Below are 22,726 nucleotides of genomic sequence, written 5' to 3' on the forward strand. Positions count from 1 at the left end.
CATTTTGTAGCCTCAGAACCTAAAAGCCTGGGGTTTTGATCTGTGTATGATCTGAGAACAGTGGTGCTAACAAGCCACAAATCAACACCTTTTTAGAGTAGGTTTGTGTGTGGGTGGCTACACACAACAGGGTTTCTGTTCTCAGGGGTCTTGGTTACCACAGGTTGAACCTCAGAGAGACAGAGCCTTGTCCCCATCTCTGCTAGGCCAGGGAGACTCGCAGGCTGTGGAGATGTATGCAGACGTTCTCCTGCTCTGCTAGGAAGGGACCCAGCGTGGCAGACAGCCTGAGCAGAGGGCTGTCCTCTGAGATCCACGGTTAGTCCACCAGGTCCCCATCAGGCGTTTGGCAGGTTGGAAAGGAGCCATAGACCCTTCAACCGCAGGCATCCTGTTTACAAGTGTTCTGACTTCCTTTTCTGCCTCAACATCCTGAGAAATGAAACACGGGAAGTGGGGCGAAACATCTAGGGCGGAGCACGGAAGGTGGAGGGTGGGGGAGGGAGGGTTATCTTGTACCATCTGGGGTACCATCCGCTCTATGGGCGTAATTTTCCAGGCCCCGCATCCGGTGTTTCCTTTAGGCCTTGGCAGACGGTTGGGACCTGGATGTGGGAGATAGCCGCAGATGGAGAGGAATGTGGTCACCCCATAGGTAAGCTGGAGGCGCCGGGAGAGGGCGGCGGTTGCAGCCCTTAGACGCCGCATCCCCCTGTTTGGCCACTTCTGTTCCAGAGCAAAGCCATAGTGAAAGAGAAACCGCTACCGAGAGAAGAGAAAGAAGAAACCGCCCTCTTGGTCTCTAGCAGGTTGCAAACTCTCCAGGGCTGTCCCAATACAGGGTGAACATCTGGCCTAGTTGCGTGATTTGAAAAATATTTGACTTGATTTCTCCCCAGATGGTTGTGCGCCTAAACCGCCCTCTTCATAGGAGTTTGCAGAACTTTAGTGAGTGACTGGGAGATTCCTTAGGGTAAGCTCTGCGGTCTAGGGATTAAGGGCTTTGAAAGGCTGAGAGAGGGCAGCAGGTGTTCTTAGTGACCTGGTTCAGGGTCTTTCCCCTTTTTATGTCTCCGTCTGCCTCTCTCCCAGGAGGTATCTTAATTGAAAAGTTGAGATCCCTTTGGAACTGGCCTGAATTCTGCTCCTTTCCAGAAACACAAAGATCCCAGTGTACTTGGGGAGACTTTTCTTTCCACTTTGTCTGAAGAGCCTTAAGCTCCCGCTGACAGAATAAGGGTGTGTTAAAAAAAAAAAAAAGGTTCCCTTCCTGGTGTCATGGAAGTTAAGTGTGTCACCATTTTCATAATGTATTGCTTTTATTAACTGAAATTTCAGAAACAAAGACCTGATTGAGAAGAGGCGTTTTTTGGCTGGATTGTTAGAGCCCCAGCTTGGAGATACAGATGTAGCTCTGAGTTGTGACTGACACACTTTAAAAAAAAGGAGAAAGTTTATTTAATTTTTTAAATGCGAGAAGCCATGGGTTCATTACAGAGCTTGTTTCTCAAGCGTTAAAACTTTAGTTGATGAGAAGTGAAGTGTGTTAAGCAAGGATTGGTTGCACAAACACAGGAAAGGGAGGGAGGGAGATCTTGAGGGTGACAACAAGATTTCTCGGGGTACCTTGAGGTCACAGGAATCGCCAGGTGTTGCTCTGTCCTTTTGTGTGGTACAATACAAAGATACAAAGAAGTTCTAGTTCTTGAATTCTGAAATCAGACCCTCGCCTTCCAACTCCATTTTTGTATGCTGAACACTTCATTATAATTATAATGATCACTCTATTATAATTTCAATTTGTCATTACTCTTAGCTCTGTCAAGTTTTCAGTGGTACTATAAACCGTAATCTTTTAAAATGTCCCTGTCTTGACTAGACACCAGAGAAGACACTAACCTTGCCTCAGCCATTTTGGAAAATCCATCCAGATCTCTCCCACACAAGACCCAGGTGCCTGCTTCATCTTCTTCATCAGAATTTGCAGAGCTTTTGTTTCTCAGCACCTACCATAGTAGTAAACAATCTGCAGATATTTGGTGACTGGATAAGAAGTGATTAGTAATGCAAAAAATATGGAAAAAATGAGGCTGCCACTCTGACTAGATACATTACACAGCTGCTACAATAGATAACCTCCTGAATTTCATTAATAGCACAGTGTATATTTACTTATCACTCATGTAGCTGTGAAATAATAGGCGTTTCTAGTTAGAACGTAGCTTTCTTCCACGTGGAAATTCAGGGACATAAGTTTCTTTTATCTTGAGGCTGTGCTACCTCTAAGGTCTCCTTGTTGTTATTGTTTTTTCATGAACAGAGAAAGGCAAAGGTTTTTGTGAAGATATGTCTGAGCTTAGGTGGCCTCAACCTGCAGGGACTTGAAACAGGACTTTGGTTTCTGGCCAGAGATTGAAGTCAGGCCAAGTGCTGAGTCCTGGCCATTAGGATTCATTTCCAGAAAATGAATTTCCACAGAGAAACCAAAACTAGTGAAACAAGTGAAACATTTATTAGGAAGGAAAAGAGTACATGTGCATAGGCACACACTGGCAAGCCCAGAGCGTCGGGTCCTTGTGGTAGTTCGAATCACTTTTATGCGATTTTCTTCTGGGTTTCCTTTGGCCAAACATCTTGCTTTGGCTGATTCTGAGTCCATATTTGGTATATATCAGTGTCCTCCCATGTGTGTACCCACATTTCCTAGCCAAGATGGGTTCTAGTGAAGAGGCCTGTGGACAGGTTGACATTACTCCTTTTTTGATCCACAAAGAGCCTTGCTGCAGGTGTATTCTTGGAAAGGTCCTCTGGACCTTGAGAATGAGAAAAGTACTATCTCATTTCTGGGCAGGGCTTAGCTCCTCCTCCTCTTTATCTTGGGATACCTGTCCACAGGGGACAAAGTCCAGCTGTACAGCCCCGAGTCCTTTTAGCTCCTGCCTCATGTACATTTCCAACAGCACAAGAGATGACTCTAAACATGGCCACCTGATGTGAAGAGTCGAGTCATTGGAAAAGACCTTGATGCTGGGAAAGATTGAAGGCAGGAGGAGAAGGGGATGACAGAGGATGAGATGGTTGGATGACATCACTGACTCAGTAGACATGAGTTTGAGCAAGCTCCAGGAGGTGGTGAAGGACAGGGAAACCTGGCGTGTTGCAGTCCATGGGGTCACAAAGAGTTGGACATGACTGAGTGACTGAACATCAAAAACATGTACATTTTTGGAAGGTCTGCACCCAGTGATGTAGTGACATGATGCTGTTCAGTTGCTAAGTCACGTCCAACTCTTTGTAACCTCGAGGACTGTAGCATACCAGGATCCTCTGTTCTCCATTATCTTCCAGAGTTTGCTCAGATTCATGTTCATTGAGTCAGTGATACTATCTGACCATCTTATCCTCTGGCACCCCTTTCCCCTTTTGCCTTCTGAAAAGACCCATCATCGGGGTCTTTTCCAATGAGTAAGTTCTTCACATCAGGTGGCCACAGTATTGTAGCTTCAGCAACAGTCTTTCCAACGAATGTTCAGGACTGATTTCCTTTAGGATTGACTGGTTTGATCTCCTTGCCATCCAAGGGACTCTCAAGAGTCTTATCCAACACCACAGTTCAAATGCATCAATTCTTTGGTGCACAGCTTTCTTTATAGTCCAACTCTCACATCCATACATGACTACTGGAAAAAACATAGCTTTGACTAGATGGACCTTTGTTGGCAAAGTAATGTCTCTGCTTTTTAATATGCTGTCTAGGTTGGTCATAGCTTTTCTTCCAAGGAGCAAGCATCTTTGAATTTCATGGCTGCAGTCACTATCTGCAATGATTTTGGAGCCCAAGAAAATAAAGTCTGTCACTGTTTCCATTGTTTCCCCATCTATTTGCCATGAAATAATGGGACTGGACGCCATAATCTTAGAGTTTTGAATGTTGAATTTTAAGCCAGCTTTTACACTCATTTTCATCAAGAGGCTCTTTTGCAATAAGAGGTGGAGTCTAAACTGAGAGGTTGCTAGTTTCTTTTCAGCCAAACGTTAAAGGAAGTTCCTTTCAATTCACATTTCCTTCTTTGCAACTACTGAGAAAAGGTCCCACCAAATCGTTTTTTTCAAACAGAAACATGACAGTGACAGAGGTGTTTTTGAAAATCTCAGAGACAGACCCTACCTATAGAGAGAACATGGAGGCGTGGAGATCTGGTAAGGTTAAATTGATGAACTTTGACAAAACAAAACGGGAGTTGGAGAGGGGAGTTCTTATACTACTGATCACTGACAGCATAGTAGAAATTGTGCTTTAGTGGTATCAGTACTTCACAGTTAATCTCCATAGAAGGAGAGATGTTTTGAGGGACTAGAGGTGGGTGAGAGGGCAGGTGTGTAATTGTTATGTTAGTTATTCTGCTACTGGATATGTTACTTAAATATTACTGCACAGTGAATTATGTTATAGGAGGTTAAGATAAAAATTGTCTGTGCGTTTTGTTTTTAATTAGTCTTCGTATTTTCTCCAGGTTGCTGGCTACTTGCATTCTGGCAACTCACATTATGATGTTAAATAACAGATGATTATATCCCAGAGTGATGGCAAACAGGCATCAACAATTTTGTAATATATAAACTAATAAAAGTTACCCATACCTCCTATATAGCACAGGGAACTCTGCTCAATATTATGTAACAACCTAATTGGGAAAAGAATTTGAAAAAGAATAAACACATGTATATGTTAAAAAAAATTAACCATGACACCTATGCTGTAGTCTGTTTGAAACTAATAATAATATATTTGGAATCTGTTATTTGTTAGACACAGAGCTACAAAGACAAATTGTATTTAGACCCTGCCTGCAGGGCTTCATCATCTCAGGGACAGACAAATGAGTTACTACAATTTGATGTGATTTGTACTACAAGGTATTTCATAAAACCTAGGGAATTGGTGATGGCTTTACTTGTGAAGTGACTTTTGATCTGGGCTTTGAATGAGTTGTCACATTTTCTGGAAGAAATATGAGTACAAGTCAAAATTTTGTGTTCAAAAAAAAATCTAAACAAATATAAAAGTATATTTTCTTACCCTTGGGGATAAAACTGTCCTGAAAAATTTTCTTTTGGAATTAAGGGTAAATGTGATTTTCAGTGATATCATTAAGTGTTTCAGATGAAATCTATTGAGGCTCATTTATGTGTTCAAATGACTTTCCCTTTGTCTCTCCTTCTGGCTTTCTCCAGCTTTCCCAAGTGGTTCAGTGGGTAAAGAATCTGCCTGCAATTCAGGAGATGCAAGTTTGATCACTGGGTGGGGAAGATCCTCTGGAGGAGGGCATGGCAACCCACCCCAGTATTCTTGCCTGGAGAATCCCATGGGCAGTGGAGCCTGGCGGTCTATAGACCATGGGGTCACAAAGAGTCAGACATGACTGAAGTGACTGAGCATTCATACAATGTTTCTCTCTTGCTTAATATCTCTCTCTGTTTCATGGGATCTGGTGTACTTCTGTGTTCTCTCTCTCTTTTTTTTTTTCATTCTCTGGACTTCTGATTATAGCACATCTTCAGCTAAGCTTTATATCATCCTACTTAGAATACATTACCAAAGTAGTTTATATAATGTGTCTTACCAGAAATTTTCAGAAGTGATCATAAAAATGAGCATCTTTTAAACATAACCATTTTAGTTAAATTAAGGGATTTCCTGGTGGCTCAGATAGTATAGAGTCTGCCTGCATGCGGGAAACCTAAATTTGATCCCTGGGTCAGGAAGATTCCCTGGAGAAGGAAATGGCAACCCACTCTAGTATTCTTGTCTGGAAAATCCCCTGAAAGAGGACACCAGTCTCTTCTGTTTATTGGAGTCTAAAGGCAAGATTACTAGAGTGGGTTGCCATGTCCTCCTCCAGGGGATCTTCTGGACCCAGGAATCAAACCCGTGTCTCTAATGTCTCCTACATTGGCAGGTGAGTTCTTTACTACTAGTGCAAATTGGGAGCTGAGAATTAATTTATTGTTCTTTAAAGAGACTTTGATAAAATCATGAATAATTATTGATTTTTAAAAAGCTACCTGCAAAAACTGAGACTATTGGTGTATAGATCCTTTGTAATTTATTTATTTCTGTTTTTAAAAATTTTAATCTTTGATAATTTAAAAGCAGATGTAGAGTTTGAAAGTAGGAATTGGACCTAAACCTACCCACCAGCAAATTCTTTAGCATGTTTAGTTTATATTAAATTTGATGATAAAGAGAAAGAACATAGCTTATGCATGTTTGTTCTTCAGTCCAGTAGAAAGAACACTTTTTATAGCTTTTACTGAACTTCTATTTTCTGCTAAAAATTTGCATTTCCTTCTTTCTTCTTCCATTCTCCCCTCTCCCTGAACTTTACTTTTTATCTGGGACAATAGGATATTGAGGTTCCTGAAACACAGGGCTCATGCTTAATGCTTAATGAAAGCAAACGTTCTTGCCAAATGTTGATGTTTTACTACCTAAGCCACGTAGGCGAAACTACTTGAGCAGCGCAAAGGTGAAATCTGTTTTCTTTTAAATTTAAACTGTCCTTGTAAGTTAAATAAGTTTTCTAGGACATGAAAGTAAAAGTTAAAACCAGTAGACCAGTAATTATGCTCCAATTAATATAAATAAATAAAATTAAAAAGCAAGCATCATTCAGTTCGGTTCAGTCACTCAGTCATGTCCGACTCTTTGTGACCCCATGAATCGCAGCACGTCAGGCCTCCTTGTCCATCACCAACTCCTGGAGTTCACCCAAACTCATGTGCATCGAGTCGGTGATGGCATCCAGCCATCTCATCCTCTGTCATCCCCTTCTCCTCATGCCCCCAGTCCCTCCCAGCATCAGGGTGTTTTCCAATGAGTCAACTCTTCGTATGAGGTGGCCAATGTATTGGAGTTTCAGCCTCAGCATCAGTCCTTCCAATAAACACCAAGGACTGGTCTCCTTTAGGATGGACTGGTTGGATCTCATATATTAATGCATCTATATGGAATCTAGAAAAATGGTACTGATGAACGTATTTGCAGGGCAGGAATGGAGACGCAGGGGAAGGCGAGTAGGACAAACTGAGAGAGTAGCATGGACATATATACACTACCATCTGCAAAATGGATAGCTAGTGGGAAGCAAATTGAATATTCAAATTAGCTTATCTAAAATGCACATATTAGAGTTTAAAAAGGATCCATTTAGCCACTTCCAGCTCTTCTCTGATAATGTAAAATTTAATCCAATCCAAAACAGAATTCCTTCTTTGTTTATCAGGTTTTGTATGAGTCTCTGTAAATGAAACAGAAGAAATGACTGAATATTGAATCTGTTTATCTGTTGCTGGTTTGCATTCTTATGTTCATCCTCTGAAACCCAGTTCAAGTATCACCTCTTCTAAGAGGCCTTTCCTGACTCCCTGTTGGAGTTAGTTAATCCTTATTTGTGATATTTCTATTTGTTCATTTATATATTAATATAGACAAATGTTTATATTTATATTGTTGTATTCATTAAATTATATTTATTTTGTTTACATGTCTATTTAGTCTCTCAGATTGTGAGCTTCTTGAAGTCAAGGTTGATATTTTCATCTGCATAGAACCCTTAAGGCTAAAGCACAAAGGTCTTGATGTGGCTAGAAGTCAGTGCTAAGTTGTATTAAAGTATTTTCCTTAATTATTTACCAGTTCTTCCCCATCTTGAATAAGCAGTAGACTGGATTCTCCTGTGGAACAGTCAGCTGGACTGTCATTCCAAGATTTGGAAGATTCATGAAAATACAAGCATTTATCTTGGATTTGTTGCCAATGCATTGGGCACGTTAACATAACTGGTCTCTCTAAAGTAAGAAAGAAGGGGAACAATAAAGTAAGAAAGAGGAAGAAGAAATAAATGTTATGTTTCTAACCTGTCCCCACCCTACTAACACTAACCACGCATGCACTAGTCGTCAAAAATTCAGGAAAGACTTTGATCATCGCTGTGAGGACAATTATGTATTTAGAATTTAATATAACTGTGATGCTTTTGAGACCATTGTTCATTCTGCTACTAAGATTTGAAAAATAGTGACCAGTTAAAACACCAACAGACAGAATAACTTGTTCAAGTCCACACACGCAGATGGTGATAGAGACAGAACTCTTTCTAGGATTCCTTAAATTCCTCACCAGTGCTCTTTCTACTCCATGGACAACAATATCAAAATCATCTAAAAAATACACTTGAAACAATATACTTGAAAGCAAATAATAATTCATAAGTTAATGGCAAATACCATGGAGAAAAATTATAAAACAATTCTAATGCTAAATTATATATTTGCCTATTCAGTTCAACTCAGTTACTCAGTCTTGTCTGATTCTGTGAACCCATGGATTGCAGCATGGGGCTTCCTTGTCCATCACCAACTCCCAGAGCTTGCTCAAACTCATGTCCATCGAGTCAGTGATGCCACCCAACCATCTCAACCTCTGTCATCCCCTTCTACCTCCTGCCTTCAGTCTTTCCCAGCATCAGGGTCTTACTTTGGTCAGGGCTCTGTGATGATCTAGAGGGGTGGGATGGGAGGGTGGGAGGAGGCTCAAGAGGGAGGGGATATATGTATAGTTATAGCTGATTCATGCTGTTGTATAGCAGAAACCAGCACAACACTGTAAAACAACTATCCTTCAATTAAAAATAAAAAAATAATAGTCATTCTTTTGGTATACACTTCTAGTTTTGACAAATACATATAGTTGTCTAGTCACATCACAATCATTATAAAGAACAGTTCCGCCTGCACCCACACTTTTGTAAACATTGCTTTCCTCTCTGTCCACCCTTTGATAAAAACTGATCTGTTATCTTTTCTTATACTCTTGCTTTAGAAGAATGTCGATGGAGTCTGACTTTTTTCACTAAGCATCGTGCATTTGAAATTCATCCATATTGTACTGTGTTATCAATAGTGTAGTGTTAAGAAGGAGAGATATTATTTACAAGGACTCCTGCAATAGGAAAAATGCTCTAACAAAGGTTCTCATTTTATAAATAGGTCAAGAAGTGGGTTGGACACTTGTGGGGGAAGAGAGCATGAACTGTAAAGAATAGGTGATATCCTGAAGTTAGCACTTCCCACTTAGTGCCAGGGACACGAACTCATGGTCACACATGAGCTATGATGCATCTCACTTCTCTTTTTAGAGCTTGTTTACATTTTCAGGCAAGCCAGAGTTTGGGGATTTGGGTGGGAGAGTGAGCCTCACTAAAATTTAACAAGCCAAAGAAAAATAAGAAATGAGCAATTGTGAATATAAAGTCAAGTTTTTCTTTTCTCCTAGTACCAAGTGGTATTTATTTATCTTTCTATCAGCTGAAGGATATTTGAATTGTTGCCAGTTTTGGTGATGATGAATAAAAAGGTAAAGCGAAAGCCAGTCAGTTGTGTCTGACTCTTTGTGACCCCATGGACTGTACAGTCCATTGAATTCTGCAGGCCAGAAGACTGGAGTGGGTAGCCTTTCCGTTCTCCAGGGGATCTTTCCAAGCCAGGGGTCGAATCCAGGTCTCCCGCATTTACAGGTGGATTCTTTACCAGCTGAACCACGAGGGAAGCCCGATAATGAATAAAGTTAATATAAATATTCAAGTCTAGGTTTTTGTGTAAATGGAAGTTTTCATTCCTCTTGCATAGACACCAAGGGATTCTTACATTGCTAGGGCATATGGTAAGGATATGTTCACCACACCTAACTGCCAAGCTGTTTTCCAAAGTGGCTATACAGTTATATTTCCAACAGTTCATGAGAATTCCATTTGCATCTTTTCTTCCCTATCCCTTAGTTTTGTTATTTTGTTTTACTTGCCACTCTGATGCACATATTGTGGCAGCTCACTGTATTTTACTGTTTCCCTAATGACTAGTTATGTTGGTTTCTTGATTGGTGGCAGCCAACAGGGAAGTCACAGGAGCTGCCTAGGGCTGCTAGAGTCAGCAGTCAGTGGGGTGAAAGGAGGCCTTAGTTCCCAGAAGCCTGCTGGGGACCTGGTGTCACAGGAGTCACTTGGGTCACTGGAGCTGGCAGGCACCTGGGAGAGGGGGGCCTTGGTTGGTGAGTCTGCAGGGAGTCACACAGGGCTGCAGGAGTCAGAAGGATGGGGAAGGCAGATCTGGGATGTGTAGTGAAGTCAGGTGCTGTTTTACTCCCCTTTTCCCATGGGGAATGGGTCTCTCTCTCTGCTGGACTGCCCAGTCCTGAGGGAAGGGTTTTGGGGGCCTGGTCCCCAAGAGTTCACCAGGAGCCAAGTGTCACAGGAGCCCCACCTGGAGCTGCTGGAGTTGGCAGGTGCAGGGGGGAGACAGGAGCCTGGGCTCCTAGATGCCCACAGGAAGCCCTGGGTGGAAGCTGTCTAAGGCTGCATTATCTGCCTGGAATTGCTAGAGTACACAGGAGCTGGGATGAGGCAGGGGATGGGTGTACCTGGTGCTCCTTGCTCTGGGGAAGGTATTTTTAATGTGCAGATACTTTTCAAATTGATATTTCTACTGGGAGGAGAGTGGATGTGACTTCTAGAAACACTTTCACTTCTTCCTAATCTCTATATGTCTTTTATTTACTTTTCTTGCCTTATTGGCGCTCATAGAAACTCTAGTAAAATGTTAAATTAGATTGGTGAGAGCAGACATCCTTGTCTTGTTCCTGACCTTTGGAGGAAGGCCTTCACTTTTTCACCATTAAGTATCATGTTAGCTGCACTATTTCAATGAAAAGTGAAAGTTCAGTTCATAATTTGTTGGGCTTTGTTATTTTGGATGACTGTTACGTTTTTCCATATTTTATGTCATACTTATCGACATGGTCATATCCATTTCTCTTCTCTTATTCTGTTAATATGATGAATTATAGTGATTAATTTTCTAATGCTCTTCTCAGAACTTCTTTTTTTTTTTTTTTAATTTTATTTTATTTTTAAACTTTACATAACTGTATTAGATTTGCCAAATATCAAAATGAATCCGCCACAGGTATACATGTGTTCCCCATCCTGAACCCTCCTCCCTCCTCCCTCCCCATTCCATCCCTCTGGGTCGTCCCAGTGCACCAGCCCCAAGCATCCAGTATCGTGCATCGAACCTGGACTGGCAACTCATTTCATACATGATATTTTACATGTTTCAATGCCATTCTCCCAAATCTTCCCACCCTCTCCCTCTCCCACAGAGTCCATAAGACTGTTCTATACATCAGTGTCTCTTTTGCTGTCTCGTACACAGGGTTATTGTTACCATCTTTCTAAATTCCATATATATGCGTTAGTATACTGTATTGGTGTTTTTCTTTCTGGCTTACTTCACTCTGTATAATAGGCTCCAGTTTCATCCACCTCATTAGAACTGATTCAAATGTATTCTTTTTAATGGCTGAATAATACTCCATTGTGTATATGTACCACAGCTTTCTTATCCATTCATCTGCTGATGGACATCTAGGTTGCTTCCATGTCCTGGCTATTATAAACAGTGCTGCGATGAACATTGGGGTACTCGTGTCTTTTTCCCTTCTGGTTTTCTCAGTGTGTATGCCCAGCAGTGGGATTGCTGGATCATAAGGCATGTCTATTTCCAGTTTTTTAAGGAATCTCCACACTGTTCTCCATAGTGGCTGTACTAGTTTGCATTCCCACCAACAGTGTAAGAGGGTTCCCTTTTCTCCACACCCTCTCCAGCATTTATTACTTGTAGACTTTTGGATTGCAGCCATTCTGACTGGTGTGAAATGGTACCTCATAGTGGTTTTGATTTGCATTTCTCTGATAATGAGTGATGTTGAGCATCTTTTCATGTGTTTGTTAGCCATCTGTATGTCTTCTTTGGAGAAATGTCTATTTAGTTCTTTGGCCCATTTTTTGATTGGGTCATTTATTTTTCTGGAGTTGAGCTGTAGGAGTTGCTTGTATATTCTCGAGATTAGTTGTTTGTCAGTTGCTTCATTTGCTATTATCTTCTCCCATTCTGAAGGCTGTCTTTTCACCTTGCTAATAGTTTCCTACCCACCTCCCAGAATATTGGAAATAAAAGCAAAAATAAACAAATGGGACCTAATTAACCTTAAAAGCTTCTGCACATCTTCTCAGAACTTCTAACCAAATTTGTTATTTATGGAGGCAAATCTGGATTGTTTGTATGTTTTGTTTTCACTCTGATTTCTACTCTTCGTTTCTTACTCTCTTATTAGCTCTTCTTCCAATAACTGGAAGACTCTCCAGGGGAAAAAGCTTCAGTTTCTCTTCTCTCTAGTCGCTTTTGGGCAGTGGCCGTCTCTTCTGGACATGGACCTTTTGTGAGAGAGTTTGGCAATAGGGGAGGTGTGGTACAGCAGACTTTACATGTTGATTCTGTAATACATTTGTTTTTCTTTCTAATACCTCCATGAGATTGAGATTATGACATTTGTATTTACAGGCAAAGATCTCCAAAAGAAATGCCTAGCAATTACCTCTTCTGTTACACCTGCCAAGCTTTGCTGCTGCATCCTGATTATTTTTATACTTGTAGCTCTAAATGTGGCGACACTTTCCGCTCTTCTGGCAGGTGAGCTCCCTGTTCTCCAAACCGTACCATGTTCTTTGCACATTCACATTGTCAATAAATATTTATTGAGCTCCATTATGTGCCAGGGTGTGTGAAATGCCTGAGGTGTATCAGTGAACAAAACACTCCTATTCTATAAATAGCAGGAAGATGCAGATATTATAATATAGGGTAACAGATTGAGTTGAATGTAAGTGTCCAGGGCAAGCCTCCTTGAGAAAACGACTTTTCAGCAAACTTGAAGGAGATGAAGAAGCCATTGGGTATGTGGGGAAAGCATTCCAGATGGCAGGAACAAGTAGAATGAAAGGAAGAATCTCCTGGCAGGTTTGAGGAACAGCATGGAGGCTTCTACAGATGAAGCAAGGTGGGAATGAGGAAGAGTAACGGGCTGGGGGTCAGGGAGGTCACAGCCTAATGAGTCAGGTAAAAACTCTGGCTTTTAATCTGAGTGCAGTAGGGGGTATCAAGAAGAGGGAAATTGTAGGAGAGGAATGCCATGATCTGAATTTCATTGTAGAATAATATTTTGACTGCTACATTGAGAATCATGTAATGTGTATATTTATTAACTTAATAGTTTTCTTAGAACATTCTGTTCTTTTTTTTTCTTTCTTTTTTATTTTAATTTAATTTAATTTTTATTTAAAATCACTTGGGAAAAGCCTCTTTCACTAGTTTGTACTCAGCAAGTGATCACGGATCTCAATATTCCATTTTCCCAGAGACCAAAAAGGAAAAATGACCTCAAAAGACTTCTTTTGGCAAGCAGTGAAGTGAAGTGCAATCAGATTTCCAAATATTGAGTAACAGTTGATGTTTTATAAATGACTAAGGCTGATAGCATTCTAAGAGGCATTAGAAATACACTTGAGAATATGTTCCTGGAAGTAAAATGAGAGAAAATTATGTAGTGGGTGGTGCCAAAATACATATAAAGGAAAACTATTCATTCAGAAAAACAGACAAATTTGGGCTTGGAAAGAGTCTACCTATAGAAAGTAGCCCCTGTTCAGATTTTGAGAAAAGCAAAAGATTATTAGCCAAGGCCATGAAAGTACAAGAGTCTAGCTGTTCTTTGGCCATACTTTTCTTCAAACCCCTTATTTTGGAATTTTGTTATACTGTACCTACATATACATGTATACACATGTATATATACATATGTAAAAAAAGACTGATCTCAGGATGGTAAGTGGACAAATAGATAAAAGGCGTGAGAAAATTTATTTGTTATGCTTCACTGTGTCTGTCCAACTTTTAGTGAGAAGCAGAGAGACAGACTTACAAGTTGTGTATGTCACCTGCCCAAAAGGATGGATTGGATTTGGGAATAAGTGTTTTTATTTTTCTGAAGACTCAGAGAATTGGACATTGAGTCAGATATCCTGTACTTCAGTGGGAGCTGTTCTTGCTCAGTTTGAAACTGAGGATGAGCTGGTAAGGAATATTTTTGGATCATGTTCTTTGTTAAATACTTAGCCCCTGAGAAGGATATAGGCCGCACAGGGTGGGTGACAGCTGAAAGTAGAGGAAGGATCCCATTCCAGGCAGACTTGGGGGCTTAGAGTGCATATTAGTGCCTGATATTTCTTGGGCATGTTCTCTGCCTGGAAACCTGTGAGACAAATTAGACACATTCTCTCATGTAATCCTCATAGTTAACCTTCAAATTAGATATATTGTTCCCATTGTAAAAAGAAGTATGGTAATCATGTAATTTATCATCCAAACTGGGACATTTTGGGGAGTGAAAGTGACAATATTATGTTGGAATGTTGGAAGTGACAATATTATGTTGGAACCTGGGACTTTCCCAGTCAAGTTGAGATGTGTGATCACTTTAAGGTAATTTAGGATCAGACAAATTTGAGTGACTTAAGCTGAGAACTAGGGACTAGTCTTCTCCCTTCAATGTCTAAGCTTCTCAATCTTACCAGGCTGTCATCCAAAGAGAGAAGGCTGGGGGGAAGAGGACTCAAGGGTAAAATGAAGGAGACATGTGTTTTTGCTTTCTGTGTTTTATAATAGAACTTTCTGACAAGATACAAAGACATTTTTGACTATTGGATTGGCCTTAGCAGAGAATCATCACATCATGCTTGGAAGTGGACAGACAACTCTAAACTTAACGCCCCGTAAGTTTTTAGGCTGCCTTCTATTCTATGTAGTTATGGGTGTGAGTTGTATTTATGGGAATGTAAATTTAATATCATGGAAAGTTTCCTGCACTATGATGTAAGAAATAGAAGTCCTTTGTATGCTCTTCTGTTTATTAGCAGTGCCTTTGGGAAAAGTTTACATATCATGTTTTCAATTGAAATTTTAGCATGATGATGACATTAGACATAGTTCTTCTGCTTTCACGCACTGACTTAAACTGTGCTGAAATCCATATTTAGAAAGTAGAGAGAGCAGCTGAGGTACTCTGGGGTCCTATAGTCTTAGAAAGCCACTGAAGAATTGGTATCCACAGACCCTCAGTCCACTCTGCCAGCTGCTGTGTTATTCCTAAAAGGAATGTTGTCAGGGACCCAGAGGGAATCCCTCCTGTGATAATTTATCCCTGGAAGAAACTTAGTATCTGAACACTTCAGTGGAGAGGTCTTAACTGTAACCATTACACTGGAGCAGACAGAATAAAAAGGGGCAATAGCTTCCCTCAATCAAAGCCAAGCCCATTTAAGAATTTTCTAGTAAGTACATAATTTTATTTTCATACGTTTATGAAGCAGGTCAAGAGAACACCGAAAATCATCTTCATTGAAGGCCAATGAAAATAATTAATAAATGATCAAAAATAAAAGAACAAAGAAGAGTTTTATTTGAGCCAAGCTGAGGACTAGCCTGGAAGCCCACCTCCCAGATCACTCTGAGAAACTGCTTCAGAGAAACAGGGTTTCTAGCCCAGTTTTATATTTTGTCAGAAGAGAGAACATTAAACAAGTCAGGGTCACATTCCTTCAAGATTTCAAGGATATTTCTTTTTTTAAAAAATATAAATTTATTTATTTTAATTGGAGGTTAATTACTTTACAATATTGTATTGGTTTTGCCATACATCAACAGGAATCCAAATGAAAAAAATAGACCAGCACATACAGAGCGGGTCAGTATGGCCTTGGCACCTGGGAAGGGAGTCTTATCATTGAAGGAGGACCAACACTAGTGTCCTCAGAAGAGGGACATTTAATCTTTATTTTTGACATGGACATTTTTTATTTCTGGTCAGTGTACCCTTTTCTTTCGTCATTAAAGCAAAAGTACAATATATGTTTGATAGGCCACAAACAGGCTGTTATAGATGGCCTAAAATTCAAGTTTACTCATGTGTAAGCCAGAATGACTTCCCTATATTTCAATAGATAAAAATTTTCTTTTATCTCCACCCCTGGCAGCAGTTCACTTGGCTGCAACAGCAAGCGCTAAATAACTAGTCAACAACATAACTGGATTTGGGATGGGTGATGATAATCTGATATTCAGGTAGGGAGTATGAGAGTATATAAGGAACTAAATACAAAAATGATGTATATATATTATACTAAGAAGCCATATGAAGACAGATTTTCACTTTTCTCTGGTTCACATTAAAAATACCTGGAGTGGGGGTGTGGAAGAATATGAGGAGGAAAGAATGCAGATGTCCAACCTATGCTTTTTAATATTTTTGTGTTTGGTTTTAGATTTGTCATCCAAGGAACTGGAGAATGTGCCTACCTGACTGACTCTGGAGTTAGTAGTGGCAAGAGATACGTAATTAGAAAAAGGATTTGCAGCAAGACAAATAGTAATGTCTCCATATCCTTAAATACTTCAAGACCTTTTTAGGGAATTTCACACACCATTTCTAAGAGATGCATTATAAATTACTATATACAGTTGCTGCTGTACTGCCTGATCTGCTGAAAATTTATCATCAAAATTCATTTATAATATTTGCTAACAGCGAAGAAGTAAGCTATTCTTGAATGATACAGGGATTTGGAAGAGCATAATTCTAAGTGTTAAATATTGTATGTGCTAAGTTGCTTCAGTTGTGTCTGACTCTTTGTGACCCTATGGACAGTAGCCCACCAGGCTCTTCTGTCCTTGGGATTCTCCAGGCAAGAATTCTAGAGTAGGTTTCCATGTCCTCCTCCAGGGGTTGAATAATATGAGTTGATACTTTTATTTGAACCCGATAATTGTGAATGAATAGAGAAGCCTGACGTTCTGCCGTCCATGGGGTCACAAAGATTTGGATATGACTTAGCGACCAAACAAAAAATATGAATGAATTCCTCTTTTGTTACACAGACAGCACTTTTGTTTGCACACATGGGACCATAAAAATGACTAGCTGAAACCATACAAAATGATAATGAGAGCTTTATAACTGGTTAACATATTCAAAATTCTCTTACTATCAGTTACAGATATATAGGGAAATTTTCAAAAGCACTAAGACTAAGGACTCCCTGGTGGTCCAGTGGCTAAGACTGCATGCTCCCAATGCAAGGGGTCTGGGTTTGACCCCTGGTCAAGGAACTAGATCTCACATGCCACAACTAGAAGGTCTCATGTGCTAAAGATTCCCACATGCTGTACAACAAAGTGAATCAGCTGTACAGCACATGGAATCTTTAGTTGCACCATGTGGGGTTATACTCCAATGGGGAAAAACAACAACAACAACAACTCTTTAACACAAAAAGCAGAAAAAAGAAAAAAAAACCACAGAAATTGGCAAAAAAGAAAAGATTCCACATGCTGCAAGGAAAATTGAAGATCCCATGTGCCATGACTAACATGTGGTGCAGCCAAATGAATTTTTAAAAAATTACCAGGACTAACATTTCTTTTAGATTTTGTATTTTAAAACAGTAGAATTTGAAACACTGAAAAAAAGCTTTTTACACTTATTCTCAGTGTTCATGTTTTTAATTACAGTGTGCTAAATAAATGTATATAAATATCAATTTTTTATTTAACTTTACTAGATTTAAAACACCCTGCTTTTATCCCACTTAAATCACAAATAGTTAAATACTTATACTAATGAAGGCTGTGATACCCAAATCTCAGAACTGTTACATATTATTGAGTTTTAAGAAACAAAATGTTTTAAATTTTTACAGCATTGCTACACTGTACTGATGAGTCCCAAAAGGATGAAATAGCAATTTATAATGCATTCTCTCTTTCTGTGTTATTGGTTGGCCAAAAAGTTTCTTCAGTTTTTCCATAAGATCTTACGGAATGGAAAAACATGAATGAACTTTTTGGCCAATCCAATACTTCCATTTCTCCCATCTCACTTGTATATTTCTCAGTTTTTTCTTTTGTAAAAAATTTTGATTTACAACTGTACTCCAGTAAAAATTGTGTTGCTGCTGCTGCTAAGTCGCTTCAGTCGTGTCCGACTCTGTTCGACCCAATAGACGGCAGTGCACCAGGTTCCCCCGTCCCTGGGATTCTCCAGGCAAGAACACCAGAGTGGGTTGCCATTTCCTTCTCCAATGCATGAAAGTGAAAAGTGAAAGTGAAGTCGCTCAGTTGTGTCCGACCCTTAGCGACCCCAAGGACTGCAGCCTACCAGTCTCTTCCGTCCATGGGATTTTCCAGGCAAGAGTACTGGAGTGGGGTGCCGTTGCCTTTTCCGAAAATTATGTTAATTTCAAGTATACAGCAGAGTGAATTAGCTATGCACGTACATGTGTGCACTCTTTATAGACTATTTCCCCTATAGGAATTCACACAGTACAGGGTAATGTTCCCTGTGCAATATAGTATGTCCTTGTTAATTATCTCTTTTGTAGAGAGTTGTGTTTATACATCAATCTCAATCTCCCAATTTATCCCTCTCCACTCCTTTACCACCAGGTAACCAGAAGTTTGATTTCTACACCTGTGACTCTATTTCTGTTTTGTAGATCAGTTCATTTGTACCGTTTTTTAGATTCCATGTATAGGCGATATCGTATGATGTTTGTCTTATCAGTTTCTTCTTGTTGTGCAGTCCCCCAGTCATGACTGAATTTTTAATGACCCCATGGACTGCAGAACTGGAGAAGAAAATGGCAATGCATGCCATTATTCTTGCCTGGAGAATCCCATGGACAGAGTTGCCTGATGGGGTTGCAAAGAGTCGGGTATGACTGTAATCACCTGGCTTGGCATGGCAGACACTGCAGAACCGGAGGCTTTGTAATTCTATGCAACTTTGACAATATTTAGTTTTGTATTTATTTTTATATATTGTATACTTATATTTTTATACATACTTGAGATTGTATCTTTGTTTTATTTTTTTCTTGTCTTACAATCATTTTGCCTCAGGTTTTCTAAGATGCCTAGACTATATCTAGCTCAGTTCTATATTCTCAGAGACTAATACAATGTCTCAAATACTGAATATGGTCTAAACATAACTGTGAATATAAAATGCATTCCACACTATGAGATTCTTCCCTATTTTCTTGGTTTCTGCTACTTTTTCTTAATAAAGAAAGCTAAATTTCCACAGAAATCTGGAAGATAAAATAAATCAATTAATAGATTTTGTATTGATAAACTCGATGTGATTAGCTTACAAATGATGTTTGAGTCAAATTGTGACCCTAACCGACTTAGTATTCTTTCACAAACTAGTTTTCAAGCCATGTATCTAAAGCATACATTCCATCTTTTAGCTATGAACTTTATAAATTAAATAGCCACTGAAAGCAGAGTTTCTTCACATGAAAAATAAATACAATTACTAGTTTCACTGGATAGGCTCCTCTCTAGTTGCAGTATGGGGCTACTCTCTAGTTGTGGTATGTGGACTTCTCACTGCAGTGGCTTCTCTTGTTGCAGAAAGTGGGCTCTAGGGCACCAGGGCTCAATAATTATGGTGCACAGGATTTGTTGCCCCAAGGCACATGGAATCCTCCCAGACCAGGGATCAAACCTGTGTCCCTTGTCTTGGCAGGCAGATTCTTAACCACTGGGCCACAAGGGAGGGCCAATAAATAGCTTTCTTCCATCATTGCTCTATGGAAATAAAATTGAAAATAACAGCAATTATTCTGGAACGTCTAAGTGATGACAAGTCCATTGACACTTTCCTACTGGTGCTAGCAGAAAGTCAAGGAATGGAATGAATCAGTTTCTAACACATCAGTGGAAATCACTACTAATTGAATTAATCATTCAAACATCATGTAGGAACAAGTGTGTAAAATTACACAGAAACACATCTACATGATTTGAGACTTACCCATTCTTCCTCTTTAAATTTGTTTTGCTTCATTCTTTATCCTATAACCAGAGGGATTATTCCAATCCAAAGTGTGATCTGGTCACTTCTTTGCATAAAATATTTTAATGACTTCTCCTTTACTCTCAGTATACCACCCAAACTCCTAATGGTAATCACGGTCATATAATATAATTATGTCACTGCCTCCCCCAAATATAAAAAAGAAAAGCCTCCTAGAATTAATGAGTGAGCCCAGCAAGATTACAGGATACAAGTCCAAGACACAAAAAATTAATCAGATTTTATATACTAATAGTTAACCTGGAAACAAATGAAAAACACAGTAGTATCTATAATCATTCCTAAGAAATGAAATACTTATGTACAAAATTTAAACATTTTCAGGATATGAATGCTGAAATTTTAAAATGTCAATGAAAAAATGAAACAAAACTAGATAAATGGAGCTGAAGACTGTACTTGTGGATTTGAAGGCTTTGTTGTTGCTGTTGTTCAGTCACTAAGTTGTGTCCAACTCTTTGTGATCCCATGGGCTGCAGCATGCCTGGTTTGCCTGTCCTTCACTGTCTTTCTGAGTTTGCTCAAACTCATGTCCACTGAGTTGGTGATGCCATCCAGGCCATCTCATCCTCAGTAACTACCTTCTCCTCCTGCTCTCAATGTTTCAGAATATCAGAGTCTTTTTCATTGAGTTGGCTCATTGCATCAGGTGGCCAAAGTTTGGAGCATCAGCTTCAGCATCAGTCTTTCCAATGAATACTCAGGGTTGATCTCCTTTAGGATTGACTGGTTTGATCTCCTTGATGTCCAAGGGACTCTCAAGAGTCTTCTCCAGCACCACAATTCAAAAGCATCAATTCTTTGGTGTTCATCCTTCATTATGATCCAACTCACATAATCCATACACGACTACTGGAAAAAACATAACTTTGACTATATAGACCTTTGTCAGCAAAGTGGTGTCTCTGCTTTTTAATATGCTGTCTAGATTTCTCAGCTTTTCTTCCAAGAAGCAAGCGTCTTTTAATTTCATGGCTGCAGTCACTGTCTGCAGTGATTTTGGAGCCCAAGAAATAAAATTTGCCGCTGTTTCCATTTTATCCCCATCTATTTGCCATGAAGTGATGAGATCAGTTGCCAGGATCTTAGTTTTGTGAATTTTGAGTTTTAGGCCAGCTTTTTCACTTTCCTCTTTCACCTTCATCAAATAGCTCTTTAGTTCCTCTTTGCTTTCTGCCATTAAGGTGGTATCATCTGCATATCTGAGGTTGTTGATTTGTCTCCTGGCAATCTTGACTCCAGCTTGTGGTTCATCCACTCCGGCATTTTGCCTGATGTACTCAAGTTAAATAAGCTAAGGTGACAATATACAGCCTTGGTGTACTCCTTTCCCAATTTTGAACCAGTCCATTGAAGACTTAACTGGTAGTAAAATATCAGTTTTTCTCAAAGTGATCTATAGGTTTTATGCAATTTTTTTCAAAATCCAGCAGGATTTTCATAGACATAGACTATAGACAAACTTATTTCTGAATTCAAATGGAAAGGTACAGGCCCTAGGATAACAAAACAACCTTGAAAAAGAAGAGAAAATTGGGAGGAATCATTTTATATGATGTTAAGTCTTACTATATTTTTAAGGTCATTATACAATATTGGCAAAGTGCTGATCACATAGATTAATACAACAGAATAAAGAACCAATAAATAGACCCTTGCAAATATGACCAATTAAATTTTCACAAGCGTACCAAAGCAATTCAGTAACTAAATGATTTGGAGGACTTGGGCATCCACTAGCCAAAAATTAAAAAAATGAACTTTGACCTAAACCTTACATCTGAAACCAGTATTAGCCCCCAAAAGGACTCTAGGCTTAAATCTAAAATATAAAATTAGAAAACTTTTAGAAAAAAATATAGGATAAAATCTTTTGGATACACAGCTAGGCAATACATTCTTGGGCTTCCTTGGTGGCTTAGATGGTAAAGATTCTGCCTGCAATGCAGGAGACCTGGGCTAGATCCCTGAGTCAGGAAGATCCCCTTGAGAAGGGAATGACTACCCACTCCAGTATTCTTGCCTGGAGAATTCCATGGACAGAGGAGCCTGGCTGGCTACAGTCCATGGGGTTCACAACAGTCAGACATGACAGAGCAACTAACACTCTCACTTCAATAAATTCTTAAACCTGACACCAAAAGCATGATTCATAAAAGAAAACATTAATAAACTAGACCTCATCAAAACTACTTTCTTTCTTTTTTTTTTTTTTTGCCTAATACCCTGAGGAGAGAATGAAAAGACAAGTTAGAAACTGGGAGAAAAATTTGCACATAGACAAAGAACTAGTGACTAGAATGTATAAAGAACTCTCAAAACTCAGTAATAAAAAATCCAAATAGAAAGTAGATAACTTTTCTTAAAAGAGATTTTTAGAAAAGTGTCAGGTTTACAATGAAATTGAGAGGAAGGAATAGTTATTCCATATACGCCCTAAAAAAACAGACATCAGATCAGATCAGTCGCTCAGTCGGGTCGGACTCTTTGCGACCCCATGAATCGCAGCACGCCAGGCCTCCCTGTCCATCACCAACTCCCGGAGTTCACTGAGACTCACGTCCATCGAGTCAGTGATGCCATCCAGCCATCTCATCCTCTGTCGTCCCCTTCTCCTCTTGCCCCCAGTCCCTCCCAGCATCAGAGTCTTTTCTAATGAGTCAACCCTTTGCATGAGGTGGCCAACGTACTGGAGTTTCAGCTTTAGCATCATTCCTTCCAAAGAAATCCCAGGGCTGATCCTCAGAATGGACTGGTTGGATCTCCTTGCAGTCCAAGGGACTCAGGAGTCTTCTCCAACACCACAGTTCAAAAGCATCAATTTTTCGGTGC

The 22,726-nt window shown here is 39.6% G+C and overlaps 1 protein-coding gene across 2 annotated transcripts; it reads left to right on the forward strand.

The window, feature by feature from the left end:
- The first annotated feature begins 4,047 nt into the window (after window positions 1–4,047).
- On the forward strand, window positions 4,048–22,055 carry LOC129644682 (C-type lectin domain family 2 member H-like). 2 transcript variants are annotated; one of them, XM_055570195.1, is made up of 5 exons: window positions 4,048–4,200; window positions 12,460–12,588; window positions 13,946–14,028; window positions 14,620–14,726; window positions 16,275–22,055. In XM_055570195.1, the coding sequence occupies exons 1-5, from the start codon at window positions 4,122–4,124 to the stop codon at window positions 16,417–16,419; spliced, it is 543 nt and encodes a 180-aa protein (XP_055426170.1). In that variant the 5' UTR covers window positions 4,048–4,121; the 3' UTR covers window positions 16,420–22,055. The 2 variants fall into 2 exon arrangements, with proteins under 2 accessions (XP_055426170.1, XP_055426166.1); XM_055570191.1 differs by having other exon boundaries at window positions 13,853–14,028; window positions 16,275–22,050.
- Window positions 22,056–22,726: the final 671 nt, after the last annotated feature.

This window comes from Bubalus kerabau, chromosome 1 (genome assembly GCF_029407905.1).
Source record: "Bubalus kerabau isolate K-KA32 ecotype Philippines breed swamp buffalo chromosome 1, PCC_UOA_SB_1v2, whole genome shotgun sequence".
NCBI lineage: Eukaryota > Metazoa > Chordata > Mammalia > Artiodactyla > Bovidae > Bubalus > Bubalus kerabau.

Excerpts from the sequence above, each read along its gene's own strand:
- LOC129644682 (XM_055570191.1), top strand. The coding sequence starts at position 4,122 with ATGACAGTGACAGAGGTGTTTTTGAAAATCTCAGAGACAGACCCTACC. Across the intron at positions 4,201-12,459 it reads CATGGAGGCGTGGAGATCTG|GCAAAGATCTCCAAAAGAAA; the intron begins GTAAGGTTAAAT and ends TTGTATTTACAG. Across the intron at positions 14,727-16,274 it reads AACTCTAAACTTAACGCCCC|ATTTGTCATCCAAGGAACTG; the intron begins GTAAGTTTTTAG and ends GTTTGGTTTTAG.